Source organism: Schistocerca nitens, chromosome 1 (genome assembly GCF_023898315.1).
Source record: "Schistocerca nitens isolate TAMUIC-IGC-003100 chromosome 1, iqSchNite1.1, whole genome shotgun sequence".
Classification (NCBI taxonomy): Eukaryota; Metazoa; Arthropoda; class Insecta; order Orthoptera; family Acrididae; genus Schistocerca; species Schistocerca nitens.
In genome coordinates, this window is record NC_064614.1 from 850842189 (window position 1) to 850867920 (window position 25732).

The following is a 25732-nucleotide window of genomic DNA, read 5'->3' on the forward strand; positions in this document are numbered from 1 at the left end:
GCAGAAATACAGTAAAGCAAAATAGAAATCATCAAACCTGGGAGCGGGCATTAAAAAAGTTAAGAGTGAAATTTTAGAGACACCTTGAAAGTGTCGCAACAGTGTGGCTTCCACACATGATTTAACACACAGGGTAATTCAGCTGCCGCTGCCTATAGGTTTTATGCAGTCCACAACGCCTTCAAATACCAATTACAATATTTTCACATTCTCTCGCTCGCTACATGGCAGCTATTAGTCCTGCAGAAAAAAATAAACAAAACCTTTTCGTAGCAGCTTTAATATAGTTAAATTCTGAACAATAATTCATTATCGCTGAAGGCTGCAGTTTTCTAAATATTCAAGGAAACGTAAAAAAAGTGACCACCAAACGCATTTTTCTTGAATAAACTGGAGACCCTAACCTCCAGCTAAAAAAGAAGTAACCCAGTATAAAATTTGACTACATTAAATTTCCTACAAAACGCTTCTCTTCATTTTTTCTGTAGGACTGATAGTTTACACAAAAGGAGCGAGAGAACTTGACAATCTCGAGTGTGTGTTTTGAACGCGTTGCAGGTTGCATAAAACCTCTCGTTAGGACCACATGAAGCGCGCTGTGTATAGCGTTGCAGGTTGCATAAAACCTCTCGTTAGGATCACATGAAGCACGCTGTATATAGTAAACTTAAAGAATGTACCATGGATTTAATACGTTAAAAAGGACCTCGAGAAAGCTCAGAGGGTAACTGTGGAAGTGATAGACGTGAATCTGTTTGGTCAAAGGTAAACTTTTGGATAGTACAGTCACAGAAGAAGCTCGAAAATCAGTGGACAGAAGAAAGAAAAACAACAGACGGAGAGAGAATGAGAGCCATATAGAAGTTGAGAAAAACGAATCTAAAAGCAGTGAGCTATCGAATGGAGCCTATTTGCAAATAATCATGATCATACACAGGGTTTCCCTGGAGGAATGGTCAGTATTCAGGCATATGATAGGAACGATCATTCGAAGCGAAAAAGTGAAGTAAACATGAGCTGTGAATGTTATGTATGACTTCGTACACAAAGGTTAGCAGAGGTGGGCTTCAGACTGGTGCGGAAACTAACGTTGTTGCAAAGCTGGATAGGAGAAGAAATGATTTGCGAAGAAGTTCACACAGTGAACAGAAGATTTATTGAACTTACATTTCTCCAAGTGTATAAAGCCTCATTACAAATAATGCAGCAAGAAACAGAGTCCAGCTACCACAATATCAACTAGGATGAGGCTCGCTGTTCTAAGCACGAACAATGTTGTCACATCAAAGACGCTCCAAGTGCAAGTGGATTCAATGGCTGCCGCCGGTCGTCCTGTATTGTGGCAGCAGAGGGCGCTTGCAATCCAGAGCCGCTGCAGGCGTGGCTCAGTGGGTGCACACCATTGGGTACACTACATCCCACACGGTTGCAGTCGGCGTTGGATGGGAACTTGCTATTCTGTTGCCAACTTTGGGACGCTTGTAGGGTGGTGTCAGTACATGATACCACACTTAAATGTGTACCTTGAGAACTATGAGCGGTTGTCATCTTCAATACTGCAAGCTCTTTGCTTTCCATATTTAGATAGGAGGTAGTAGTACGGACCAAGAACATGAGCTCTGAAGTGTATATCTTAACAGCTATTATCACTTCGTCTTCGCCACTGTGAAACTCATCTGGTACTGAACAATTGCTCATAGCTCTTAAGGTACGCATTTTAGAGCACGTTTTCACTAGACAAATTTTTCTTATTTAGCTCCATACTACTTCCTCATAAAAAAAGAAAAGCAGTAGCGTTGCAGTGGAATAGATTTCTTTCACAGTATCTAAGATAAAGAGTGCTCATAGTTCTTAAGAGATTAGTTTCAGATCCCATGTTTATTATATGTTTTTGTCTCGACTCATCATTCCTGTCATGTTCCTGAACTTTGATCATTCCTACTAGTACACCCTGTATATATGTCACTTGTTTACAGCAGATGTTTCCCATTTATATTACTGTACGTTTATAGCTTTCCCAGTGTCCATTTAAAGATACCTGAAGTCCACAGCTTGCGTGGCATCTGTCATCCGTCTTCTGGGGAACAAACCTCGTATCTTTGGTCATCTGTTATCACCCATTTGTTTTTAAATGTTCTTACCATAGAATTCTCTTCCTTTCAATAACTTCCACGATGTTCCCCTACATTTCCATTAACTGCCGATTTCATAATTTCTGATGTGGTGTAATCTTTACACTTGGTCTCTGCTAAGCCAGTTCCATGGACAGCAGTTAGTTTTTTTCTCTCTTTTTCATTTTCCAAAGTTCCTACCCCGGTTGAACAAACATTTCTAGAACTTAGCCTGCCGAGACGCGTCTCTCTCTAAACACAACCTGGAAGGTGGTGTACTGCGTCCTGCGCGGCGTCAGAAGTTGTACCTGGAGCTGCTGGTCCCGGTGCACTCCGCGTGTCAGTCACATAACACGTATTTGGTTGTCTCATAAGTCTGCTCGTTTCGCTCGCGCGCTCCATCTATAGCGAATGCAAACCTTGCATCCACCGTGCCCCCAGGGTAACAAAGTTGCCTAAACACCCCTACGACGTAGAAGTCGACAACCTGATGCAGCACTGCATATGGCAGTGTGTGTTTGTGCCTGGTGCTGCATGGAACAGCATGGACGTATGTTTACAAGCTGTGTAAAACAAGAAGGAACATTTCAGACATCGTATGCTGTTTTGCTATTTTAAGGGGAAAACCGCCTCAGAATGCCGGTAGAAGACTTGTGTTGTGTACGTCGACGATCCACTAGCAGCTCAAGCATGTCAAAGGTGATTTTGACGATTTCAGGCTAGGAATTTATCCCTAACAGACAAACCTCGATCTGACCAAGGGTTATTGACATGAAACGGCTTAATGACATGATAGTCAACAATCCACGAATGGTTCAAATGGCTCTGAGCACTATGGGACTTAACATCTGAGGTCATCAGCCCCCTAGAACTTAGAACTACTTCAACCGAACTAACCTAAGGACATCACACACATCCATTCCCGAGGCAGGATTCGAACCTGTGACCGTAGCGGTCGCGCGGTTCCAGACTGAAGCGCCTAGAATCCACGAATGATGACATGGGTGTTGGCACTGGAGCTCAATTCGCTAGTGATACTGTAGCCACGAACCCGAAGAAGCTGGGGTACGTAAATATTCGCGATGTATGGGTTTCTCATAAACTGACTGAAGCGGATGAGATTAAGCGCCTGTCCATCTGCGAGTCATTATTGAGACGCTATCGAAATGCTCCTTTCCTGGATCGGCTGATAACTGGAGATGAAAAGTGGATAGTGTACGAAAACACGCGAAGAGTAAATCGTGGCGCAAGGCAGGGCAGCCACTACTGTCCGTATGTAAACCAGGTCTGCATGCGAGACCGGTAGTTCTAAGCAGATGGTGTTTAATTGGGAAGGCCTTCTGCATTACGAACTTCATCCGAATGGTACTATCACTTTCGAAAGATACTGTTCGCAGTTGGATCGTCTCAAGGAAGACATTGATGAGAAACGACTGGACTTGGGACAGGATGTCGTCTTTCACAACGACAACGCCAGACCACATACTTCTATTCTCTGAATGTCCATCTTTTCAAAGATGGTATGGGGCCTCGGCTGTTCGATAAAGGATGTTACATCAAACACCCTTCCGCTGTGTAGTTTCCAAACTTATTTTATTTGACTACCAGTTTCGGCGATTTACTACGCCATCTTCGGGCCCTTGGCCGACGTATAGGACAGACAGCTGAAAGGTGTTTGATTTGACGTCCCACACACCTCTATGGTGATCCGTCGAGAGATGCATTCCATTGAGTGCGATGTGTTACCCCAACCGCCGTATTCGCCAGACATTGCCCACTCAGACTTTCATCTATTCTGCTCCCTGAAAAATTTCGTGAATGGCAAACGTCTCATCTTCTTGAAGGGCCGCAGACTGAACATGGAAAACTCCATACACCTGAAAAACTCCGAATTTTGGAAGAGTATCATTTATAAGCTTCCAGAGAAATGACAATACATTGTCGAAAATAATGGTGTATACTGCAGGAAATAAACAGTTTATTTACAAACTGATTCACCTTATTTGGTTATACTGCGCACGACTTTGAGTGTGAAGTGTGCAAGCAGACAGGCCGGCAACCACCCTGTCGTAACTGTGCTGTGGGAAGGTGTGTTCCCAGGCGCTCTTTGTGATTGCACTGTAACGGAAAGCGAACGAAATTGTGAGACTACCCAATATTTTATAATAAATGTGTGACACGTATCGTGGAATCATTCTACTGATATGGGTAGATAAATGGAAACGACAAAAATAAAATCAATATTCGGGTTTAGAACACAGAGCGCAAAATTAAGAAGCTGCTGCACTAACCACTCAGCCACCATTTCACCTGACAATATCGCGAGCTAAAAGGCACCTAAAGTACCTCGAAAATACCTGAAAACTTTGAACTTCATTTTTTCAGGAATGGTCGAGTGTCGGGAATGAACCGAGACAGTGTCCCCTTATTTTGACTGCTATTTCACTGAGCGAAGTTCCCGGACAGTCGGATGATGGCATTCGCCGTGTTCTCCTCGTGAGACAGAGTGCTTCTAAAATCTAGCCTGCAAGTAAGTGCCTCTCCCTAAACGCAACCTGGAGGAGGTGTACTCCGCTCGATTGCCGCAGCACCCGTGTTGCACGGCGCCCGAAGTTGTGCCTGGAGCGTCAGCGCGCCTGTGTGTCACGTGTCAGTCACAGCCGGCGGCTGCGGGATGCGCCACGTTAATTGGAGTCAGCGGGTCGTTGTCCGGGCTGCGGGTGAGAGGTGAGGCCTCATTATGCGCCGCTGGGACGGGACGCCCCGGCCGGGCGCGGGCGGAAGCGGGCCGCGGCGCGCTTTCATCTGCGGAGCGCATGCGCATGCGCCGACGGCCGCCTAACGGGCCGCGCCAAGTTTCACTCTCTCCACTGTGCGCCGGCGCCCATTGGTCCGTGCGCAGATCCCACCAACTACTGCAGGGACTGCCCTGCGGACAACGGGCCGCTGACTCCTCGGGACACAAGTTAGTCCTGTATGGTCTGGACTGGTACAGCTCTTCATTAACGTAACGAGACACGTGGACAGAGATACGCCAAAGTGAGACTGTAAGTACTGCCTTGTGACCATAGGGGGAGGGGGAATATCAATTATGAAATGAGCATTCAGATACTCAGACCGATTTTTTTATCGTGAGCATACAATAGCGACAATAAGTATTTTCACAAACACATTTTGGCCGCCAGGGTGTGCATCGTACGCTTACCTGTCTAGCCAGCCTGTCACGGCTCACTGTGCAGCGGCACGCGTTTCCTGTACACTGATCAGCCAGAACATTATGAGTACCGACCTACTATCGATATAAACCCGTCCAGGTAATAGCAGCGTCACCTGGCGAGGAATGACAGCTAGTAAGAAGACGCATCGTGCATGTGGTAACAGTGAGCGTGCTGTCCGTGTATGGAATGCGGAAGGCGTGCGATGTATCAATTTGGCCGAGGGCAGATTGTGGTGGACCGTAGGCTCGGCACAAGTATATCGCAAACTGCACAACTTGTCGGTTGTTCATGGAGTGCTATGGTGAGTGTCTTCAGCACGCGACGAAACCGAGGTGAAACCACGTCTAGACGTGCCGGCCGGGGTGGCCGAGCGGTTCTAGGCGCTACAGTCTGGAACCGCGCGACCGCTACGGTCGCAGGTTCGAATCCTGCCTCGGGCATGGATGTGTGTGATGTCCTTAGGTTAGTTAGGTTTAAGTAGTTCTAAGTTCTAGGGGACTGATGACCTCAGAAGTTAAGTCCCATAGTGCTCAGAAACATATGAACCATTTGAATGTCTAGACGTCGTGGGTTTGGGTGGCCACCCCTCATTACAGATGTTGGACGTCGTAGGTTGCACAGACTGGTAAAACACGACAGGTGGCGAACTGTGGCGGAACTGACAATAGACTTTAATGCTGCGCAGAGTATATGTGTGTCTGAACCAGAGTGCAACGGACCTTCGTAAAGATGATCCCCTGCAGCCGACAACACATGCACGCGCCAATCTTAACACCACAACTTCGGCAACTACGATCGAAATCGGCACATCATCATCGGCACTGGACGTTGGTGCAGAGGCATAGAATTGCATGGTCTGATGGATCAACATACCTTCTTCATAATGCCGATGCGACGGTGCGAACCTGTCGTCTCCCAAGGGAACAGATTCTTGACACTTGTACCGCGGGATGAGGCAAGCTGGTGGTGGCTCCGTTCCGCGAACATAATCGTGATGCCCATGGGTCCAGTGGAGGTCATGCAGACCACGTACACCCCTTCAAGACAATCATGTTTCCCGAAGGCAGTGCCATTCTTCAACAAGATAATGCGCCTTGTCACAAGGTCAGAAGTGTGGTGGAATGGTTCGAGGAACACAGTGGCGAGATCTTGATGTTCTGTCCCCCCACTCTCCAACTTACCAGATCTGAACCCGATTGAGCACATCTTAGATGTTACTGAACTTGGCGTCATAGCTCATCGCCCCCTACCCGGATTTACGGCAATTAAGGGATTCGTGTGAGCAGATATGGTTCCAGCTCCCTCCAGTGAGCTACCAAGGCCTCATTGCTTCCATGCCTCTACGCGTCGCAGCCGTTATCCGTGCCAGAGATGGAAGTACCGGCTTTTAGGCAGGTGGTCGTAATGTTCTGACTGATCACTGTAAACACATGCCATCAGGATTCAGCCCTGTGGCGGTAAATAGAACACTGACGTGGTTGATGTGGTCGGTACAAAAGTACGTATTTTGACACTTGTTTATTGTCGGAAAACAAATGCCTACGCCAGTATTACCTTCAATACCTTTGGTTTGCATTAGCTCTTGTTTTGTTTTTAAGCAGTTCGCAACATGCCGAAGATCAAAGACCTTCAAAGACCTCAGCAGACCTCAAATATGCGCTAATCGATGCTTTACAGCGAGGAAAGTCTCAGGCACACGTTGCTCCGGATTTTGGTTTGACCTTTCAAATCGTGTTTGGAATAAGAATCAAATCACACTCCCAACGAAGACTCCTGGGGGTGCATGTGGAGTCAGTGGCGTAGGTGTCGGGTGTCGGGTGACAGGATGTGTTTTTCACTAGCGATCTTTTATTTAAACTATATTCCATCGATTACACTGACCAATAGGATGCTGCAAATTAAAAAAAACTACCCCATACATGTCAAGAATATCGATTTAATTAATTTTCATATCAATGTGGTGTTACTGGGACAATAGTTAAGGGGAGGATGTGCGTGAGTGGGTGTCATGTAGTAGAACAGCAGATTAAGTGCAGAACACTAGGTAAATTTGCATAATTTTGATGTAAAACACAGTACAATAGTTTAAGGGGGTGGGTGACAAAGAAGAATTCGCCAGAAATGGCGGTCAAACGCATGTGAAATTCGAAAATGTACCAGAAAATAGTGGGAGGACATAACAAATTACTTAATTTGGTATCAAAGGCGGTACAATAGTTTAAGGAAGTGGGGTGGGGGGGGGGGACATGGAAAACCATTTAACAGAACGATAGGTTAAGTGCTGACAAAGGGCCGAACATTAGATTGAGACACCCAGAGTACAGTGCCGAACATTAGGCAACATGTTTGCCCCATCTAATCACTTCTTACAAGACCTATATGTTTCCAAACAGCAGAGAATAATGAGCAAGAGAAATCCAATCCCCAACTGATTTTTTTATGAATAAACAATATACCCTTGAATTCCCTGTTATGAGATCCTTCCTCTCCACCAAAGAGCCACCAATTTACATATATTCCATACACTTCCTTTAATCCCCTAAATAGTTTAAATAAACAATATTCCACAGATTTTCTAAATTGTTTAAACAATATTCTATACACTACAATCGAATTCCCTCCAAATGACCGATCAACTGAGTCTTTTTCCCGCCAATTTCCAGGAGGGGAGGTGTGAGAGGAAGGGGTTTACCAAAAGGTGAGAGGTTAATTAATTGATCTATGCAATTATGTAGTCAATCAAATTGATAAAAGTGAGAGGGGCTATTCCAATAACTCAGACCTGAAACTGTACTTGTAGCAGCGAGGGGCGGGGTTGGGGGGGGGGGGGAGAGGTTTCCTGAGGGGATGAGGGGTGGGGTGGCTGGGGGAGGATATGGGGAACAGTAGTATAAGTACTTGTCAACCAATGGAGAACAATAGGTTAAATACCTGTCAATCAGAGGACAACAATAGGTTTGCGCCTAAGTGCATACCTGTCCCTGATGTAGGCAAACTGCACTAACAATATGGCCCTGCACCCCTTTTGCCCCCTACTCCCATGTCTCATTGATCACGTCACTGATGACGTCATCGGTGACATACTCTGTCCGAGAATACCAGTAATATATCAATTGATGTAGGCTGTAGGTCTGTAAATGTAAAAGTAGACCTACACAGTTTCCTAAGCGCAGCATTGGACTGGCAGGAGAGTATTAGTGCAGTAGTGTAGATCAGCTGTTGCATCCTTCTTTTTAAATGTGTTTTATGCCGTGTGGTAAGTTCCTACATGGACCCATACACCACGCTTTCCGATGAATGATTATTGAATATTGTCGATGAACGACGTTATTAGCAACCTATTTCGTCTAATATCGGCTTCATACGAACACGCTCACACCCTGTAACACTGTCTCCAGCCCAGCTGTTGTCACTCATTGATGATTACATTCCGTTGAGCAACCAAATTGCGGGGATGTTGATTCCTACGTTCTTACTTCTATTCCCAATCATACCAGACATTTCTATGGGATTAAAATAGAGTGGTTTAGCGTCCCAGTCGAAGTGCAATAAAGTACCTGAGTGTTCGTCAAACAAGTGATGTTTGCGTGCGACCAACGCCGTTATTGTCATCTTGGAAGAGGGGAGTGTCCGCAGCACGATAATCATGAATATAAAGGGCGAACATTAATAAGACAAACTGTAGAGACGGATTTCTGACTGGAAGTGGAAGAAAAAAGTCTTGCGAACATATATCCAAAAATGCATCGTTACCACGGTAGATGGCGCTGACAAATGACAGTTGCTCTGACCATATGCAATGTGTTCCTTGTATGGTGCAGGCTATGTGATTGACGTTGCGCACTGTATTCACGTAGATGTCGATTTAGATGTAGGTCCAAAGGACTGACAATAAATTTCTGTTCTCTGATATAAGTAGTCTTTTTACCTTTCCATGTGTAATACGACCAGGCTAAGTTACTTTCCTTTCTGGTTTTCTCTATTGGTATTTATCCAGGTCATTGCAATCTATGAAAAGGGTAAAAAATCGGATGCATATAATTACCGGCCAATTTCCCTGACATCGATTTGTTGTAGAATCATGGAACATATTTTGTGTTCAGGCGTAATGACCTTTCTAGACTCTGAGAAGCTCATCTGCAGAAACCAGCACGGTTTTAGGAAACAGTGATCATGCGAGACACAGCTGGCCCTCTTTGTGCATTATGTACAACAGGCTCTAGATATCGGCTCCCAGGTTGAAGCCATATTTCTCGACTTTCGAAAGGCGGTCAACTCATTTCCGCAACGTCGCTTGCTCCAAAACGTACGCGCTTACGGTCTGTCCGATGACATATGCGGTTGGATTGAAAGTTTTCTAACACACAGGGAACAGGATGTCGTCCTGAACAAGGTGACTTCAACAGAAACGAGTGTAACTTCAGGTGTGCCCCAGGGCAGCGAAATAGGTCCGCTGCTTTTTACGATTTACATAAACGATCTGGTTGATGGTACTGACAACTGCATTAGACTGTTTGCCGATGATGCTGTAGTCTACAGGAAAGTAGTATCACACGATAGTTGTGAACAAATCAATGAAGATTTGCAGAAAATAAATGCGTGGTATAGTGACTGGCAGTTATCTCTCAATATTAGTAAGTGTAACCTAATGCGTATAACAAGGTGAAAATCCCCATTAATGTAAGAGTACAAAATAAATGCCCAGTCTTTGGAAGCGGTAACATCTTGCAAGTATCTGAGTGTGACTATTCGAAATGATCTCAAATAGAATGATCAGATTACACAAGTAGCGGGTAAGGCGAACTCTAAATTGCAGTTTATTGGTAGAATCCTGAAGCGCTGCAGTCCTTCAACAAAGGAAATAACTTACAATACGTTAGTTCGTCCAGTCTGAGTATTGTTCATCTGTATTGGATCCTTACCAGTTGGGTCTGATTCAGGAGACTGAGAAGGTCCAAAGAAGAGCGGCAAGATTCGTGACTGGTACACTTAGCCATCGCGAGAACGTTACAAATCTCATATAAAGTTTGAAGTGGGACACACTTGCAGATAGACAGCGCGCTAAAAGGAAAGGGGCTGCTCACTAAATTGCGAAATCCGATTTTCACCGAGGATGTAGAGCATATATTATTACCACCAACTTTCAAATCGAGCAATGATCACCATTCAAAGATAAGGGAAATTAGAACCCGTACTGAGGCGTTCAGACATTCGTTTTTACCCCGCGCGATCCGCGAGTGGAAAAGAGAGAGGGGGGGGGGGATACGACTTTGGCGTGAATGGTGCCCTCCGCCACACACCGCTTGGTGGCTAGAGGAGTATATATGTAGATGTAGATACTGGCATTCACTCAGTGTGTAGCATACGTCGATGATAGCTCTGTTTACGATTTAGACTTGCGTAACAAGAGTGGACCGCGTAACAGTCTGATACCAATTTTACTGCATCTACAGTGCTGCAAAGCAACGACCATTCTCTTTTAAGAGGTTGACTAACAAAGAATTATTCATAAGGAGCTCCAAGGTTTGGGAAGACAACTATGAGAAAGCTACAATACACATAGAAAAATGACACATACCACTGGAAAAAGCATCTGTCCAAATTTTTATCTGTATTACAGGACTTAGTGTAGTTATAGAGTAGACACCTTGGGGTCAAGCGTGTCAGAATATGCGGATAAACATCGGCTCTGAACTATCACATCGAAGTAACTGGCGCCTGCAGATAGGCAACCACCATCTACATCTAATATACAGGGTGAGTCACCCAACGTTACCGCTGGATATATTTCGTAAACCACATCAAATACTGACGAACCGATTCCACAGACCGAACGTGAGGAGAGGGGCTAGTGTAATTGTTTAATACAAAAATGCACGGAAGTATGTTTTTAACACAAACCTACGTTTTTTTTAAAATGGAACCACGTTTGTTTTGTTAGCACATCTGAACATATAAAGAAATACGTAATCAGTGCCGTTTATTGCATTGTAAAATGTTAATTACATCCGGAGATATTGTAATCTAAAGTTGACGCTTGAAACCTCCGACGTTCAGTTGCGTGTTGTAACAAACACGGGCCACGGTCTGCGGGCACCATCTGCAGGGACATGTTTACGATGACGACCGTGTTTACGAGTGTGGCTGTAGTGCACTGTTGTGGTTTGGTCTAGCTGTCGCAGTGTCCGCATGTAGCGCTTGCTGCTATTGTTATTCTGCATTCATCTCCGCACGCAGACCAACTGTAGTACACCGTGTTACCAGACGTCTGTGATAGTGTAGTGTTGTAGGAACTGTGACCATGGTGTATTCGAACTCTGAAAAGGCGGAGTGTCGACGCAATGCAGCTGAAGCCTGCAGGGTGTATGCAGAACGGTACCCGCACAGAGAGTATCCAACGTGCCGCACATTGCAAAACATCTACCGCCAACTGTATGCAACAGGTATGGTCGTAGCACGCAAACGGGTCCGTAACAGGCCCGTCACAGGAGAAGCGGGTGCAGTTGGTGTGTTAGCTGCTGTTGCCATGAACCCACACATGAGTACACGGGACATTGCGAGAGCCGGTGGACTGATTCAAAGTAGTGTCATGCGCATACTGCATCGTCACCGCTTTCACCCGTTTCATATGTCGCTACATCATTACATGGCGATGACTGTAATCATCGAGTCCAATTCTGTCAATCGGCATTAACAGCGAATGCATTGCAGTTCTACCTGTTTACCGATGAAGCGGGTTTCACAAACCACGGGGCAGTGAATCTACGGAACATGCATTACTGGTCCGTGGACAATCCTCGATGGGTCAGACAGGTAGAGCGACAGCGACCGTGGACTGTAAATGTATGGTGCGGAATCATTGGCGACCACCTCATTGGTCCTCACTTCATTGCAGGGGCCCAAACAGCTGCAACATACATCGCGTTTCTACAGAATGATCTGCTAACGTTGCTCAAAAATGTCCCACTGGAAACGCGTCGACGTATGTGGTATCAGCATAATGGTGCACCTGCACATTCCGCAATTAACACTAGGCTGACCCTTGACAGGATGTTCGACGGGCGTTTCATAGGACGTGGAGGACGCATAAATTGGCCAGCCCGTTCTCCTGATCTTACACCTCTGGACTCCTTTCTGTGGGGTACGTTAAAGGAGAATGTGTACCGTGATGTGCCTACAACCCCAGAGGATATGAAACAACGTATTGTGGCAGCCTGCGGCGACATTACACCAGATGTACTGCGGCGTGTACGACATTCATTACGCCAGAGATTGCAGTTGTGTGCAGCAAATGATCGCCACCACATTGAACATCTATTGGCCTGACATGTCGGGACACACTCTATTCCACTCCGTAATTGAAAACAGAAACCACGTGTGTACGTGTACCTCACCCCTCATGGTAATGTACATGTGTGTCAGTGAAAAAGACCAATAAAAAGATGTTAGCATGTGGACGTAATGTGCTGTTCCAGTCTCTTCTGTACCTAAGGTCCATCACCGTTCCCTTTGGATCCCTATATAATTCGGTGCTCTCCGATACACACGATCGAACAGCGGAGGAGTGGTACTCAAGCGTCAACTTTAGGTTACAATATCTCCGGATGTAATTAACATTTTACAATGCAACAAACGGCACTGATTACGTATTTCTTTATATGTTCAGATGTGCTAACAAAACTAACGGGGTTCCATTTAAAAAAACGTAGGTTTGTGTTAAAAAACATACTTCCGTGCATTTTTTTATGGTTTGTATTAACCAATTACACTAGCCCCTCTCCTCACGTTCGGTCTGTGGAATCGATTCGTCAGTATTTGATGTGGTTTACGAAATATATCCAGCGGTAATGTTAGGTGACTCACCCTCTATACTCCGCGATCCAACTTACGGCGCGTGGGGATGACACGCCGTTTCACTACTAGTCATTTCCTTTCCTGTTCTACTCGTAAATTGAATGAGGAAACACGACTGTCGATATGTCTCCGTACGATCCCTCATTTCTCGTATCTTATCTTCGTGGTCTTTACGCGCAATGAACGGTCGAGGCATAGAATCGTTTCGTAGTCAGCTTCAAATGTCGGTTCTCTAAATTTTCTCAACAGCGTTCCTTGAAAAGAATGTCGCCTACCCTCGAGCGATTCCCATTTGAGCTGCCGAAGCATTTCCGTTACATTTGCATGTTGTTCAAACCTATCAGTGATAAATCTAGCAGCCCGCATACGAACTGCTTCGATTTCTTCCTTCAATCCGACCTGGTACGGATCCCAAACACTCGAGCAGTACTCAAGAATATGTCTCACTAGCATCCTATAAGCAGTCTCCTTTACAAATGAACCACACTTCCCAAGCACTTAAAACTCCCGGGCTGATAGGCCGTGGTCGATGTATAAAACTCTCCTCTGGCGTTTCGTCTCCGACTGCGAAAGATATCATCAAAGGTAAAGCAGCGAACTGCAGTTTTTACCTCTTAGGATGTCTCCCACGGTCGGAGATGAAACGTCAACGGAGAGTTTTATACATCGAGCACGACCTATCAGCCAGGACGTTTTAAGTGAAGACGATACCGGCCGTGAAAATCCTACATGGTATGATCGCACTTCCCTAGATTTCTCCAAGTGAACCGAAGTCGATCATTCGCCTTCCCTGCCACAATTCTCACATTTCATATCGCTTTGCAACATACCGCCCAGATATTTAAACGACGCGTGACTGTGTCAGTCAGGATACTTCCGTTGGGCTACAGAACATTTTCCAAAGTAGGCTGCTGTCGTTGCGCCAGTAGCAGCAGTTTCAATGACTAGGACACAGGTATTGACATTTTCCGAGTAAACGAGGCCCATATTGGGCACCTGTAATGTGAGCACGTGTAGAGACGGTCCGTCCATTGATATGCAGAGGGTTCAAAAAAAATGTAACCACTGTTTAAAAGTCCATAACTTGTAAACTAATTGATGGAGTTGTCTCATTCGTGGTGAAAGTGTAGCCTAAAGTCCAACTTAGACATATCACTGTAGGTGTTCGAAATTGTCACCATTAACATCCACGCACAGACAATGCCGCCGAACTGCAGCACGAACTACTGACTGGAACGTGTTCAGTTGGATATTTGCACATGAATGTACGATGGGTTCTCGAAGTTCATCCAATGTGCGTGGCTTTTGTCGATAAACGACGTCCCTTAGTGTTCCCCGCAGGTAAAAGTCCAGAGGGTTAGCTCTGGGGAACGTGGTTGATACTCCACAGTACCTCTATGGCCTATCCATCTTCCTGGTAGATTTTCGTTGAGATACGCCCTAACACGATTTTGGTATTGGGCTGGGGCTCCATCTTGTTGAAAGTAAACTCTTCCATCTCCATACAAATCTCGGATGGCAGGTAAAATGGATGTCTGAATCTTCTGAAGGTACACCTCACCGGTAACTGTGCCATCAAAGAAGAATGGCCCAATCAAGCCCCGGTAAGACAACCCACACCGCACATTTACTCCTGGCAAATTCACGGCTTTGTCTACATGGGCGTTCGGATTTTCGGCGGCCCAGTAGATGCAATTGTGGCGATTTACTATACCATTGAGTTTGAACTGTGCCTCATCAGACCACACAATCATCTCTGCAAACTCTTCATCCTTGCGCACCATGTTAGTAAACCAATTGCAGTACTCCATTTTACGATCTGGGTCGTCCTCGTTTATTGCGTGTAGCAATCGTGGGATGTAGCACTTCCACTTTGCTGTCTTCAAACTTCACCGAACACTTGAGCGACTCACTCCAGTTTCACGGGTACATTGTCTCACAGACTTCTGTGGTGAGCGAGTGAATTGTTCTAACACACGACGGGAGTTAGCTGGACTTGTTACTGTTACAGGTCGTCCAGATCGTTGTTTGTGCACATCTTTACCAAAGCCTTCAGCTTCAAATTTGTCTCGAATGCGACGGATCGTTAAACGTGTCGGTGGCTCTGTTTGATACTCGTTTCGCCATTGCCATTGAACCTCGTTACTGTTTTCGTACTTAAAATACCACTTCAAAACTGACTTCCTTTCATCGAATGTAAGCCTTGCACCAGCCATGTTTACTTGAGTAACTAGGTGCAACTAAGAACAAAACACTGACTATCTGGCGACTGTCATCTGACAAAACAACGCAATACAACACTTTTGTGGCGTTTGCCGGGACTACAAACTATTACACTACCAAAGATGAGGCAACTCCGTCGATTAGTTAGCCAGTTATGGACTTTTGAGCAGTGGATACATTTTTTGCACCCCTCTGTATGTTAATTTTCTGTATGTCTCGTAGGTTTCGCACAGTCGTCTTCTGAAACCCCGGAAGTACTTGTCCGGTGTGCTTACCCGTCATAGGTGTCTTACCTGCCCTCTTAAAAATTTCTTTAACTTTTTTTTTAATCTTTATTTCAATAACTTCTATAATTAGAGGTCTGCGCGGATGCGGATATCCGCGGATATATCCGCGGATATCCGCGTTATTTGTTACTTGGCGGATAAAATTGTGACCGGTGCGGATATCCGCCGGTCATCTGCGTATAATGAGCAAGGCATCTGCCCTGTACGTATGTTGTAATGTTATTTGAAAACTTCAAGTCTGTTGACATTCTTGAAATGTTGCAGGGCCCGATTAGAGCGAATGTCTGTTGTCCTCAGCCCCTGGCTACGACCGACGCAGCTGTACCCAAGAGACCTGCGCCTAATCCGCTTCCGCGACCGTGTCTTTTGTGTGGCCTGTGAAGTGCTCTCTGGGTGGTAAACCTGCCCACTGTCTACCAGACAGGTGCCCATTGCAATTTTCCGCTGCGTTCAGTTAGCGTTTTGTAGTGACCGAGTGACAACGTGCATCGTAGCACATATCAGTGAGAGTTCTTTCTTCAAATGAACACCATATCGATGGATACAATTTCGTGTAGGGTGAAAAAAGGTGATTTTACATTAGTGAAGGAAAACAAATTGAAATCGCCAATTTGGAAAAAATTCGGATACGTATTTGATGGCAACGAAAAGATAAAAGATATAGTGGCTTGTATTGCATGTAAAAAAGTATATTCCTACCCTGGACACAAAAGTGGAACTTCAAATTTGCTAAAACATTCGTGTGAGGCTGGACAAAGTAGCATAATTACTTATTTAAATACGAAGAGATACGTGAAAGTTCCTGAAGTTCCGCCAAATTTGGAGACAGCCGCGACAGAAAAACTTATCAATCTTGTCAGCAAAGACATTTTACCATTCGAAGTTGCGTGTGGATCTGGGTTTCTCGAGACGGCACAGTTTCTTATTGATGTGGGGGCCAAGTACGGTGCAGTGAATGCTAAGGAACTGCCATCTCATCCAACCACCATATCCAGAAATTTGAAGGAAACGGCCATCGTCTGCGTGAAACTGTCTCCGCAGAAGTGAAGAATATATTCAGAGATATAGGTGGAGCACTAACTGTCGATTTATAAACTAATTCGTACCGTAAAATAAACTATATGGGAGTGACTGCACATTATGTTAATTATGAAGAAGTGAAACTTGAGGATCGAGTGTTGTGCACCAGAAATTTTGAGAGTGAAATTAAAAAAACAGGAGAAAACATTAAACTTGAATTAATTAAGATACTACGGTCGTTCGATTTATTCAGTGCTGTGAATAACATCGTGTTCGTTACGGATAGAGGTCCAAATATTGTGGCAGCACTTCGCCAATACAAGAGGCTCTCGTGCTCAGCACACATTCTTAATACTGTGCTGGACCACACGACTCGAGGAGACGCGAAAGATGAGAAGAGTGACGTGCAGCGACTAATAAATTGCTGTCGAACTATCACAACTTTCTTTAAAAGATCTGGTCTTCAGAATCGCCTTCAGAAGTCATTGAAAGGAGATATAGACACACGATGGAACAGTGAATTGGATATGTTTGAGTCTATTAATTCACAATGGTTTGAAGTTCTGTCAATTTTGTCAGAGAAAAATCAAGATAATTTGATTGATTCTATAGACAAGAGGATGTTGGAGGATATAATAACCTTTCTGACACCATTTAAAATAGCTTCTTGTGATCTCGAAACCTCCAAAACCCCTACGCTTTATTTATGTGTGTTGTGGAAGTTAAAACTTCTCTAAAAAAAATGGTTCAAATGGCTCTAAGCACTATGGGACTCAACTGCTGTGGTCATCAGTCCCCTAGAACTTAGAACTACTTAAACCTAACTAACCTAAGGACAGCACACAACACCCAGCCATCACGAGGCAGAGAAAATCCCCGACCCCGCCGGGAATCGAACCCGGGAACCCTAAAACTTCTCTCCTTCCTTGAAAAAAATGATGGCGACAGCCCATTTCTGATAGATTTAAAGAGTACAGCCTAATCTATTTTAATCGGCAAATGGGACATAACAGTAACCCATAAACTTGCAACGTTTTTGAATCCAAAATATAAAAACCTAAAATTTCTTAGCAGTGCCGAAAAAGATGAAGTTGTAAAGTAAGTGAAAAATTATGTTTCGAGAAAGATAAGGAGGAAACAACATCTGGAATTCCTGCAAGAAAACAGAAGTCTGACGTACTTTTTAATGAATTTGAAGATTCCTCAGAAGATGAATCGACGAGTGATCTTGACTTTGCGTCAGATGAAATTCTCAGATATACGAATGATCAAGTCCAATTTTCAGAAGGCATCGACCTGATAGCTTGGTGGCATGGACGTGAAAACTTCTATCCGCGTCTTTCCAAACTCGCATACTTCGTGCACTGCATTCCAGCGTCCAGCGCGTCATCCGCGAGAAGCTTCTCTACTGCCGGACAAATAATGCAGGACCGACGCACGTCTTTGAAGTCACAGACAGTTGATGACATCATGTTCCTGCGTAGTAATCTTCCAAAGTAAAAAGGTACTTGTACAGCTTCTCTTACTTCACTGTATTTTTTGGGCTTATCTGAATTACACTCCTGGAAATTGAAATAAGAACACCGTGAATTCATTGTCCCAGGAAGGGGAAACTTTATTGACACATTCCTGGGGTCAGATACATCACATGATCACACTGACAGAACCACAGGCACATAGACACAGGCAACAGAGCATGCACAATGTCGGCACTAGTACAGTGTATATCCACGTTTCGCAGCAATGCAGGCTGCTATTCTCCCATGGAGACGATCGTAGAGATGCTGGATGTAGTCCTGTGGAACGGCTTGCCCTGCCATTTCCACCTGGCGCCTCAGTTGGACCAGCGTTCGTGCTGGACGTGCAGACCGCGTGAGACGACGCTTCATCCAGTCCCAAACATGCTCAATGGAGGACAGATCAGGAGATCTTGCTGGCCAGGGTAGTTGACTTACACCTTCTAGAGCACGTTGGGTGGCACGGGATACACGCGGACGTGCATTGTCCTGTTGGAACAGCAAGTTCCCTTGCCGGTCTAGGAATGGTAGAACGATGGGTTCGATGACGGTTTGGATGTACCGTGCACTATTCAGTGGCCCCTCGACGATCACCAGTGGTGTACGGCCAGTGTAGGAGATCGCTCCCCACACCATGATGCCGGGTGTTGGCCCTGTGTGCCTCGGTCGTATGCAGTCCTGATTGTGGCGCTCACCTGCACGGCGCCAAACACGCATACGACCATCATTGGCACCAAGGCAGAAGCGACTCTCATCGCTGAAGACGACACGTCTCCATTCGTCCCTCCATTCACGCCTGTCGCGACACCACTGGAGGCGGGCTGCACGATGTTGGGGCGTGAGCGGAAGACGGCCTAACGGTGTGCGGGACCGTAGCCCGGCTTCATGGAGACGGTTGCGAATGGTCCTCGCCGATACCCCAGGAGCAACAGTGTCCCTAATTTGCTGGGAAGTGGCGGTGCGGTCCCCTACGGCACTGCGTAGGATCCTACGGTCTTGGCGTGCATCCGTGCGTCGCTGCGGTCCGGTCCCAGGTCGACGGGCACGTGCACCTTCCGCCGACCACTGGCGACAACATCGATGTACTGTGGAGACCTCACGCCCCACGTGTTGAGCAATTCGGCGGTACGTCCACCCGGCCTCCCGCATGCCCACTATACGCCCTCGCTCAAAGTCCGTCAACTGCACATACGGTTCACGTCCACGCTGTCGCGGCATGCTACCAGTGTTAAAGACTGCGATGGAGCTCCGTATGCCACGGCAAACTGGCTGACACTGACGGCGGCAGTGCACAAATGCTGCGCAGCTAGCGCCATTCGACGGCCAACACCGCGGTTCCTGGTGTGTCCGCTGTGCCGTGCGTGTGATCATTGCTTGTACAGCCCTCTCGCAGTGTCCGGAGCAAGTATGGTGGGCCTGACACACCGGTGTCAATGTGTTCTTTTTTCCATTTCCAGGAGTGTAGTTACAATTTCTTTTCATCTGATTCTTTCTTTTACAGAATTTGAATCAGAAGCAAGCAGAAGATGAAAATATTTAATCTGAATCCTGTGAGTTTTTATTGTAATATTTATAGTAAAGAATTCCCTCGACATATTGTTAGTATTTTTACTATTCCCAACAAGAACGTTTAAGTAGCATTAGGTAAAAGAAGGAAATATTTAACAAGCGATTTGTTTTATTGCGATTTTCATATTAAAGAGCTCAATTTTAAGTTTTTACTCTTCGCAACAAGGACATTCAACAGCTAACACGTCAATATTATTAAACAAGTAATGATGATCTCATAAGTGCCTACCTAAATTTTAGCGTGCACTATCTTAACATTTGCAGCCGCCGGGCATTGTCGCTCTTTGTGAACAGTGATACAGCCCGGCCGGAGCGATGGCACGGCGGGCCTTGTAATTAATTACAGGTGGGACTTCAAACTACGGCTCACGACCACCAACAAGCTGTGACTGCGATAGCCCGTGAGAGATTATTCTGAACACACTGAAAACTTACAAAATATTCAAATCATCCAAAATAATAATGTGTCGTCTATTTACCAGCCAATTAGTAAAGATAAGGGCTGAAATTCGTAACAAAATTGAACATTTTAACTGTAACTCGGTATTTCTTAACAGGGAACAGTGCCTAACATTTGAAGTTATGGGACAGTGGTTTTTATATAGACATCTTGAAATCGTTTGCAGTTCCATTAAACTCTGAAAAAAAAATTATTTTTTAACATTGAAAGTGTTAACTGCGAAATCTACTGCAAATTTTGTCTTAGTAATTTAGACCAATGTTGAGGATGTTCTAAAGTGTGAAAAATTTGTTTAGTTGAGAATGAAACAGACATTTCATTTATCACTAGGTCTTAATTGGATACATCAGCCAAAAGGTGAGGTTCGAGATTTCAGGCGTATTTTTAGCTAAAGCTAAATGGACTCCTAATTTCTATAACCACTGATTTTGTTGTCACTCTTCGGAAGACGAGTTATTTCTTCCAGACAACGTCAATTATTGCTGGCAGTTTAACTTTTTCACAGGTGCGCCAGCGTTTTGCAGTGTAGGCCTGTTGTTGTTGTTGTTGTGGGCTTCAGTCCTGAGACTGGTTTGATGCAGCTCTCCATGCTACTCTATCCTGTGCAAGCTTCTTCATCTCCCAGTACCTACTGCTACCTACATCCTTCTGAATCTGCTTAGTGTATTGATCTCTTGGTCTCCCTCTACGATTTTTACCCTCCACGCTGCCCTCCAATGCTAAATTTGTGATCCCTTAATGCCTCAAAACATGTCCTACCAACCGATCCCTTCTTCTAGTCAAGTTGTGCCACAAACTTCTCTTCTCCCCAATCCTATTCAATACCTCCTCATTAGTTACGTGATCTACCCACCTTATCTTCAGCATTCTTCTGTAGCACCACATTTCGAAAGCTTCTATTCTCTTCTTGTCCAAACTGGTTATCGTCCATGTTTCACATCCGTACATGGCTACACTCCATCAAATACTTTCAGAAACGACTTCCTGACACTTAAATCTATACTCGATGTTAACAAATTTCTCTTCTTCAGAAACGATTTCCTTTCCATTGCGAGTCTACATTTTATATCCTCTCTACTTCGACCATCATCAGTTATTTTGCTCCCTAAATAGCAAAACTCCTTTACTACTTTAAGTGTCTCATTTCCTAATCTAATCCCCTCAGCATCACCCGATTTAATTTGACTACATTCCATTATTCTCGTTTTGCTTTTGTTGATGTTCATCTTATATCCTCCTTTCAAGACACTGTCCATTCCGTTCAACTGCTCTTCCAAGTCTTTTGCTGTCTCTGACAGAATTACAATGTCATCGGCGAACCTCAAAGTTTTTACTTCTTCTCCATGAATTTTAATACCTACTCCGAATTTTTCTTTTGTTTCCTTTACTGCTTGCTCAATATACAGATTGAATAACATCGGGGAGGCCTAATACTGTAAATATTTTCACCTGGAAATGACGAGGACTGAACGCGTAGGCTGTAATATAATCATCAGCTGACATGAATGGCTACAAAATTTGACACATCCAAGCAGTGAGTACAAAAAAACTGTCGGTAAATGATGCAATGTGCTAGTAACAGTTTAAAACCATAGTCCCCTTCCCCAGGGAAGCGTCCTGGGACCTCTGCTGTTCCTGATCTATATAAATGACCTGGGTGACAATCTGAGCAGTTCTCTTAGGTTGTTCGCAGATGATGCTGTAATTTACCCTCTAGTAAGGTCATACGAAGACCAGTATCAGTTGCAAAGCGATTTATAAAAAATTGCTGCATGGTGTGGCAGGTGGCAGTTGACGCTAAATAACGAAAAGTGTGAGGTGATCCACATGAGTTCCAAAAGAAATCCGTTGGAATTCGATTACTCGATAAATAGTGCAATTCTCAAGGCTGTCAATTCAACTAAGTACCTGGGTGTTAAAATTACGAACAACTTCAGTTGGAAAGACCACATAGATAATATTGTGGGGAAGGCGATCCAAAGGTTGCGTTTCATTGGCAGGACACTTAGAAGATGCAACAAGTCCGCTAAAGAGACAGCTTACACTACACTCGTTCGTCCTCTGTTAGAATGTTGCTGCGCGGTGTGGGATCCTTACCAGGTGGGACTGACGGAGGACATCGAAAGGGTGCAAAAAAGAGCAGCTCGTTTTGTATTATCACGTAATAGGGGAGAGAGTGTGGCAGATATGATACGCGAGTTGGGATGGAAGTCATTAAAGCAAAGACGTTTTTCGTAGCGGCGAGATATATTTACGAAATTTCAGTCACCAACTATCTTTTCCGAATGCGAAAATATTTTGTTGAGCCCAACCTACATAGGTAGGAATGATCATCAAAATAAAATAAGAGAAATCAGAGCTCGAACAGAAAGGTTTAGGTGTTCGTTTTTCCCGCGCGCTGTTCGGGAGTGGAATGGTAGAGAGATAGTATGAGTGTGGTTCGATGAACCCTCTGCCAAGCACTTAAATGTGAATTGCAGAGTAATCATGTAGATGTAGATGTAGATGTCATTTTCAGCTGCCTTGGCACAAGAGCAGCGAAATATAATTGTTTCTATACACGTATTTTCATCATTTAATACTATTACATTGAATTTTATTTTTTTAAATAGCGTTTCCAATCTCACGAGATCCGAGCCGCTACTGTGTGTGCTCCAGAGCGCCAATGCTCTCCTGTTTGGAATGGTCTGCTACAGAGTAGGTATCGAGCATTTCCTGTGATTTAAGAAGTCAAAAGCACCTAAGTTGTCGCAGAAACGGCACCCTAACAATAACTATGTCATTACATACCATAATTCTAAGTACTACTGTCAATTACTATTAATTACTCATTCAAAACTTAAATATATGCGGATGCGGATAAGGAACTTGCGGATGCGGATTAATTGATGCGGATGCGGTTGCGGATTAGGAGCTTGCGGATGCGGCGCGGATGCGGATTGCACTTTTCTTATCCGCGCGGACCTCTATCTGTAATAGTTACACAAATTAACCCAACACGTTAGTGATTAGGGGGTCCTAATGTTAATACAATTTTATATGTTATCAGCAGCTATTATTGTTATTACAATGATACAATATTTATTTATGAGCTACAGACAGTGTGACACAGTACATGTTAATAGGCAGATTACAATTGTTAATCTATACGATACTACCTAGTTGATAATTTTCCTACGTACTTGTTAATTCCTAACTGCCTGCACCGTTACAGGTGTGTCAGCCTAGATATAAACCTACTTCAAGGCCCTGCTCCTCGAGCCAATCCCGATGAGCGTGCCCCTGTCACCTGGCAGGCCAAAATTGCTTGTCGCTGCAGGTTCCTAATTTAGTATCTACTTCTAATCCTACTAACTACTGTACTAACCTACGTCAGATCCGGTGCTGTCATAGTCAAGAATAGGTGTACCCGGTCCCCCTAGTCCTGCACGTGGCGGATCCCAACTGAAAGTCGACCTGTCCACGCACAGGCGGTACAGGATTATGGTACTAGGACACGTTCAGTGGTTGTTTCTAGTCGCGGAAGTCCCTCAGGTATGCAGTCAGAACTTTTCGTGATACCTCATTTGTTCAGAGTTTCGAAAGTCTCTTCGTGTCTTAATAGGTCGTATATGTTGTTGTTTGGAAGTTGTTGTCTTAATGAAGCTGCTACATCATCGAAAAGGGGGCACTCGTAAACCAAATGGTGGGGAGTGCCCTCCAAAGCGCCACAGTCACACTCAGGTGTAGCCCTTTTCCCATACCGACATAGATATGTCTGGTAGGGCCCATGACCAGTGAGAAAATGTATTAGACCCCGTGTTGGTTCGAAATACCTCATGCCTAACCTTTCTTTAACATTTGGCAGGAATCCGAAGGTTCTTATACCAGATTCATCCATTTCCCAATATTCCTGCCATAAGTCCTCACCCCTTCTTCGTATTTCTCCCTTGTCCCTAGCCAAAGCTCCCAGTATATTCTCTATTTTCATGTCGTTCCCTTTCTTGACCCAGTACCATGCTGCTTGTTCCCGTATTTTGATATCTAGAGGTCAGAGTCACATTTGTTCTTTACAGAGTGCGGTTGCTGAGCGGTAGTGCGCGTTGGTGCCCCAACTACAGCTGACCCAAAGAAGCAGCGATGTGCGATGGCGGGTGAGCGCGCGGCGTGCTGGCTGGCGCTGTGGCTGCGGTTGTGGCTGTGCGTGGCGGTGGGGTCAGGTCCGGCGCATGCGGTCGTGACGCAGGAGCCGGGCGTGCTGCTGCGCCAGGGCGTCGTCTCCGGGGTGAGTGCGCGGTGGACCGCAGCCGCTCCTACTGCGTCTCCAGCGCGACGGCAAGCCTGCTCTTTGAACGGTTGGAAACCCATAGCCTTTACTTGGCACGTCGCAATTGCTACTCTGTCAACGAAGAGGTAAAAGAAAAGACATGGAGACCCACTTTGCCTACCTCTCACTGCTAGTGCAGTCACAGGCCGTCTGTGAGAGGTTATTGCACAACGACGCGGGAAGTAGGCGGTGGTCACATTAATGAGTCTGGACCATGTATGTACAAGCAAATTATTCACTTTGAAGCCCTACTGTATCACGCGCTGTGCAACAATCGTCATTTCCGGGGTTTTGTTTCAACTAGAGATGGGCAAAGTCGTTCATCATTGGGGACTAGTTCACTGGTGATCGTTCTTTTTTGGGAACCGTTGATTTTTACTCGTTCACCGTTCATTGTGCTTGGCATATGGTTCTTATGAAAAACTGAAAATTAGTAGCACAGGTGACTGAAGATGGAAGGCGCCAAGAGGGCCTCTTGCCTCCCCCCTGGAGTACAGAGCTTTTATTCTTAACAGAATTCTCAAACACTTGGAATTTTCGTGATTCTGCAAATCATCTCGTTTAGCCAACTGCACCGTTATGTGGCTGATCGCAGTGAAAGAATATAAGGTGGCGCACGAAAAACCGGCTCCGAGTACAGACTGCTTGCCAATTACGCACGATTTGTTGACCGCTACGAGCAGAATAGATAAACATGTAATAATGAGGCAGTGAAGAAATAACAGATAAGCTAATACAAACAACTTCGAAACAGTAGATGACGATTGGTAAGCGTCAAAGAGCAGTCTAGTACTCGAGGCCCATTTTTCGTGCGCCACCCTCTACCACTGAAATAATATTGTAGGAGTTAGCATATTCTCTTTACAAAATGTGACACCATACACTCGATTACGAAGTGCGGGCTTCATTCGGTTGTAAGTCGGTGTGCCTTCCATAACAATGAACATGCTCTTTTACCTTGGATCAAAAATAAACGGAAAATGGCCACTCGTGTGTGCCGTGCCGACGTCCTTTGCATGTGTACTAACAAAAAACCATGCCTTTTTACAAGTATTTCTTCTGCTGTTTATCGAAATACTGAAGTAAGCCGATACTCCGTTTTGTTACCTGAAAAGATGTATGTATTACATACCACGTAATTTTTATCTAATTGACATAATTATAAAA

General features: G+C 44.9%; 1 protein-coding gene across 1 annotated transcript in view; it reads left to right on the plus strand.

Moving 5' to 3' along the window:
* LOC126237188 (carboxylesterase 4A-like) overlaps nt 1-25732 on the plus strand; it is a 329130-nt gene that overhangs the window by 112060 nt on the left and 191338 nt on the right. The window contains exon 2 of the mRNA XM_049947068.1: nt 24315-24523. Within this exon, the coding sequence (XP_049803025.1) occupies nt 24386-24523 (138 nt within the window). The 5' untranslated portion in view covers nt 24315-24385. The remainder of the gene's footprint in view (nt 1-24314; nt 24524-25732) is intronic.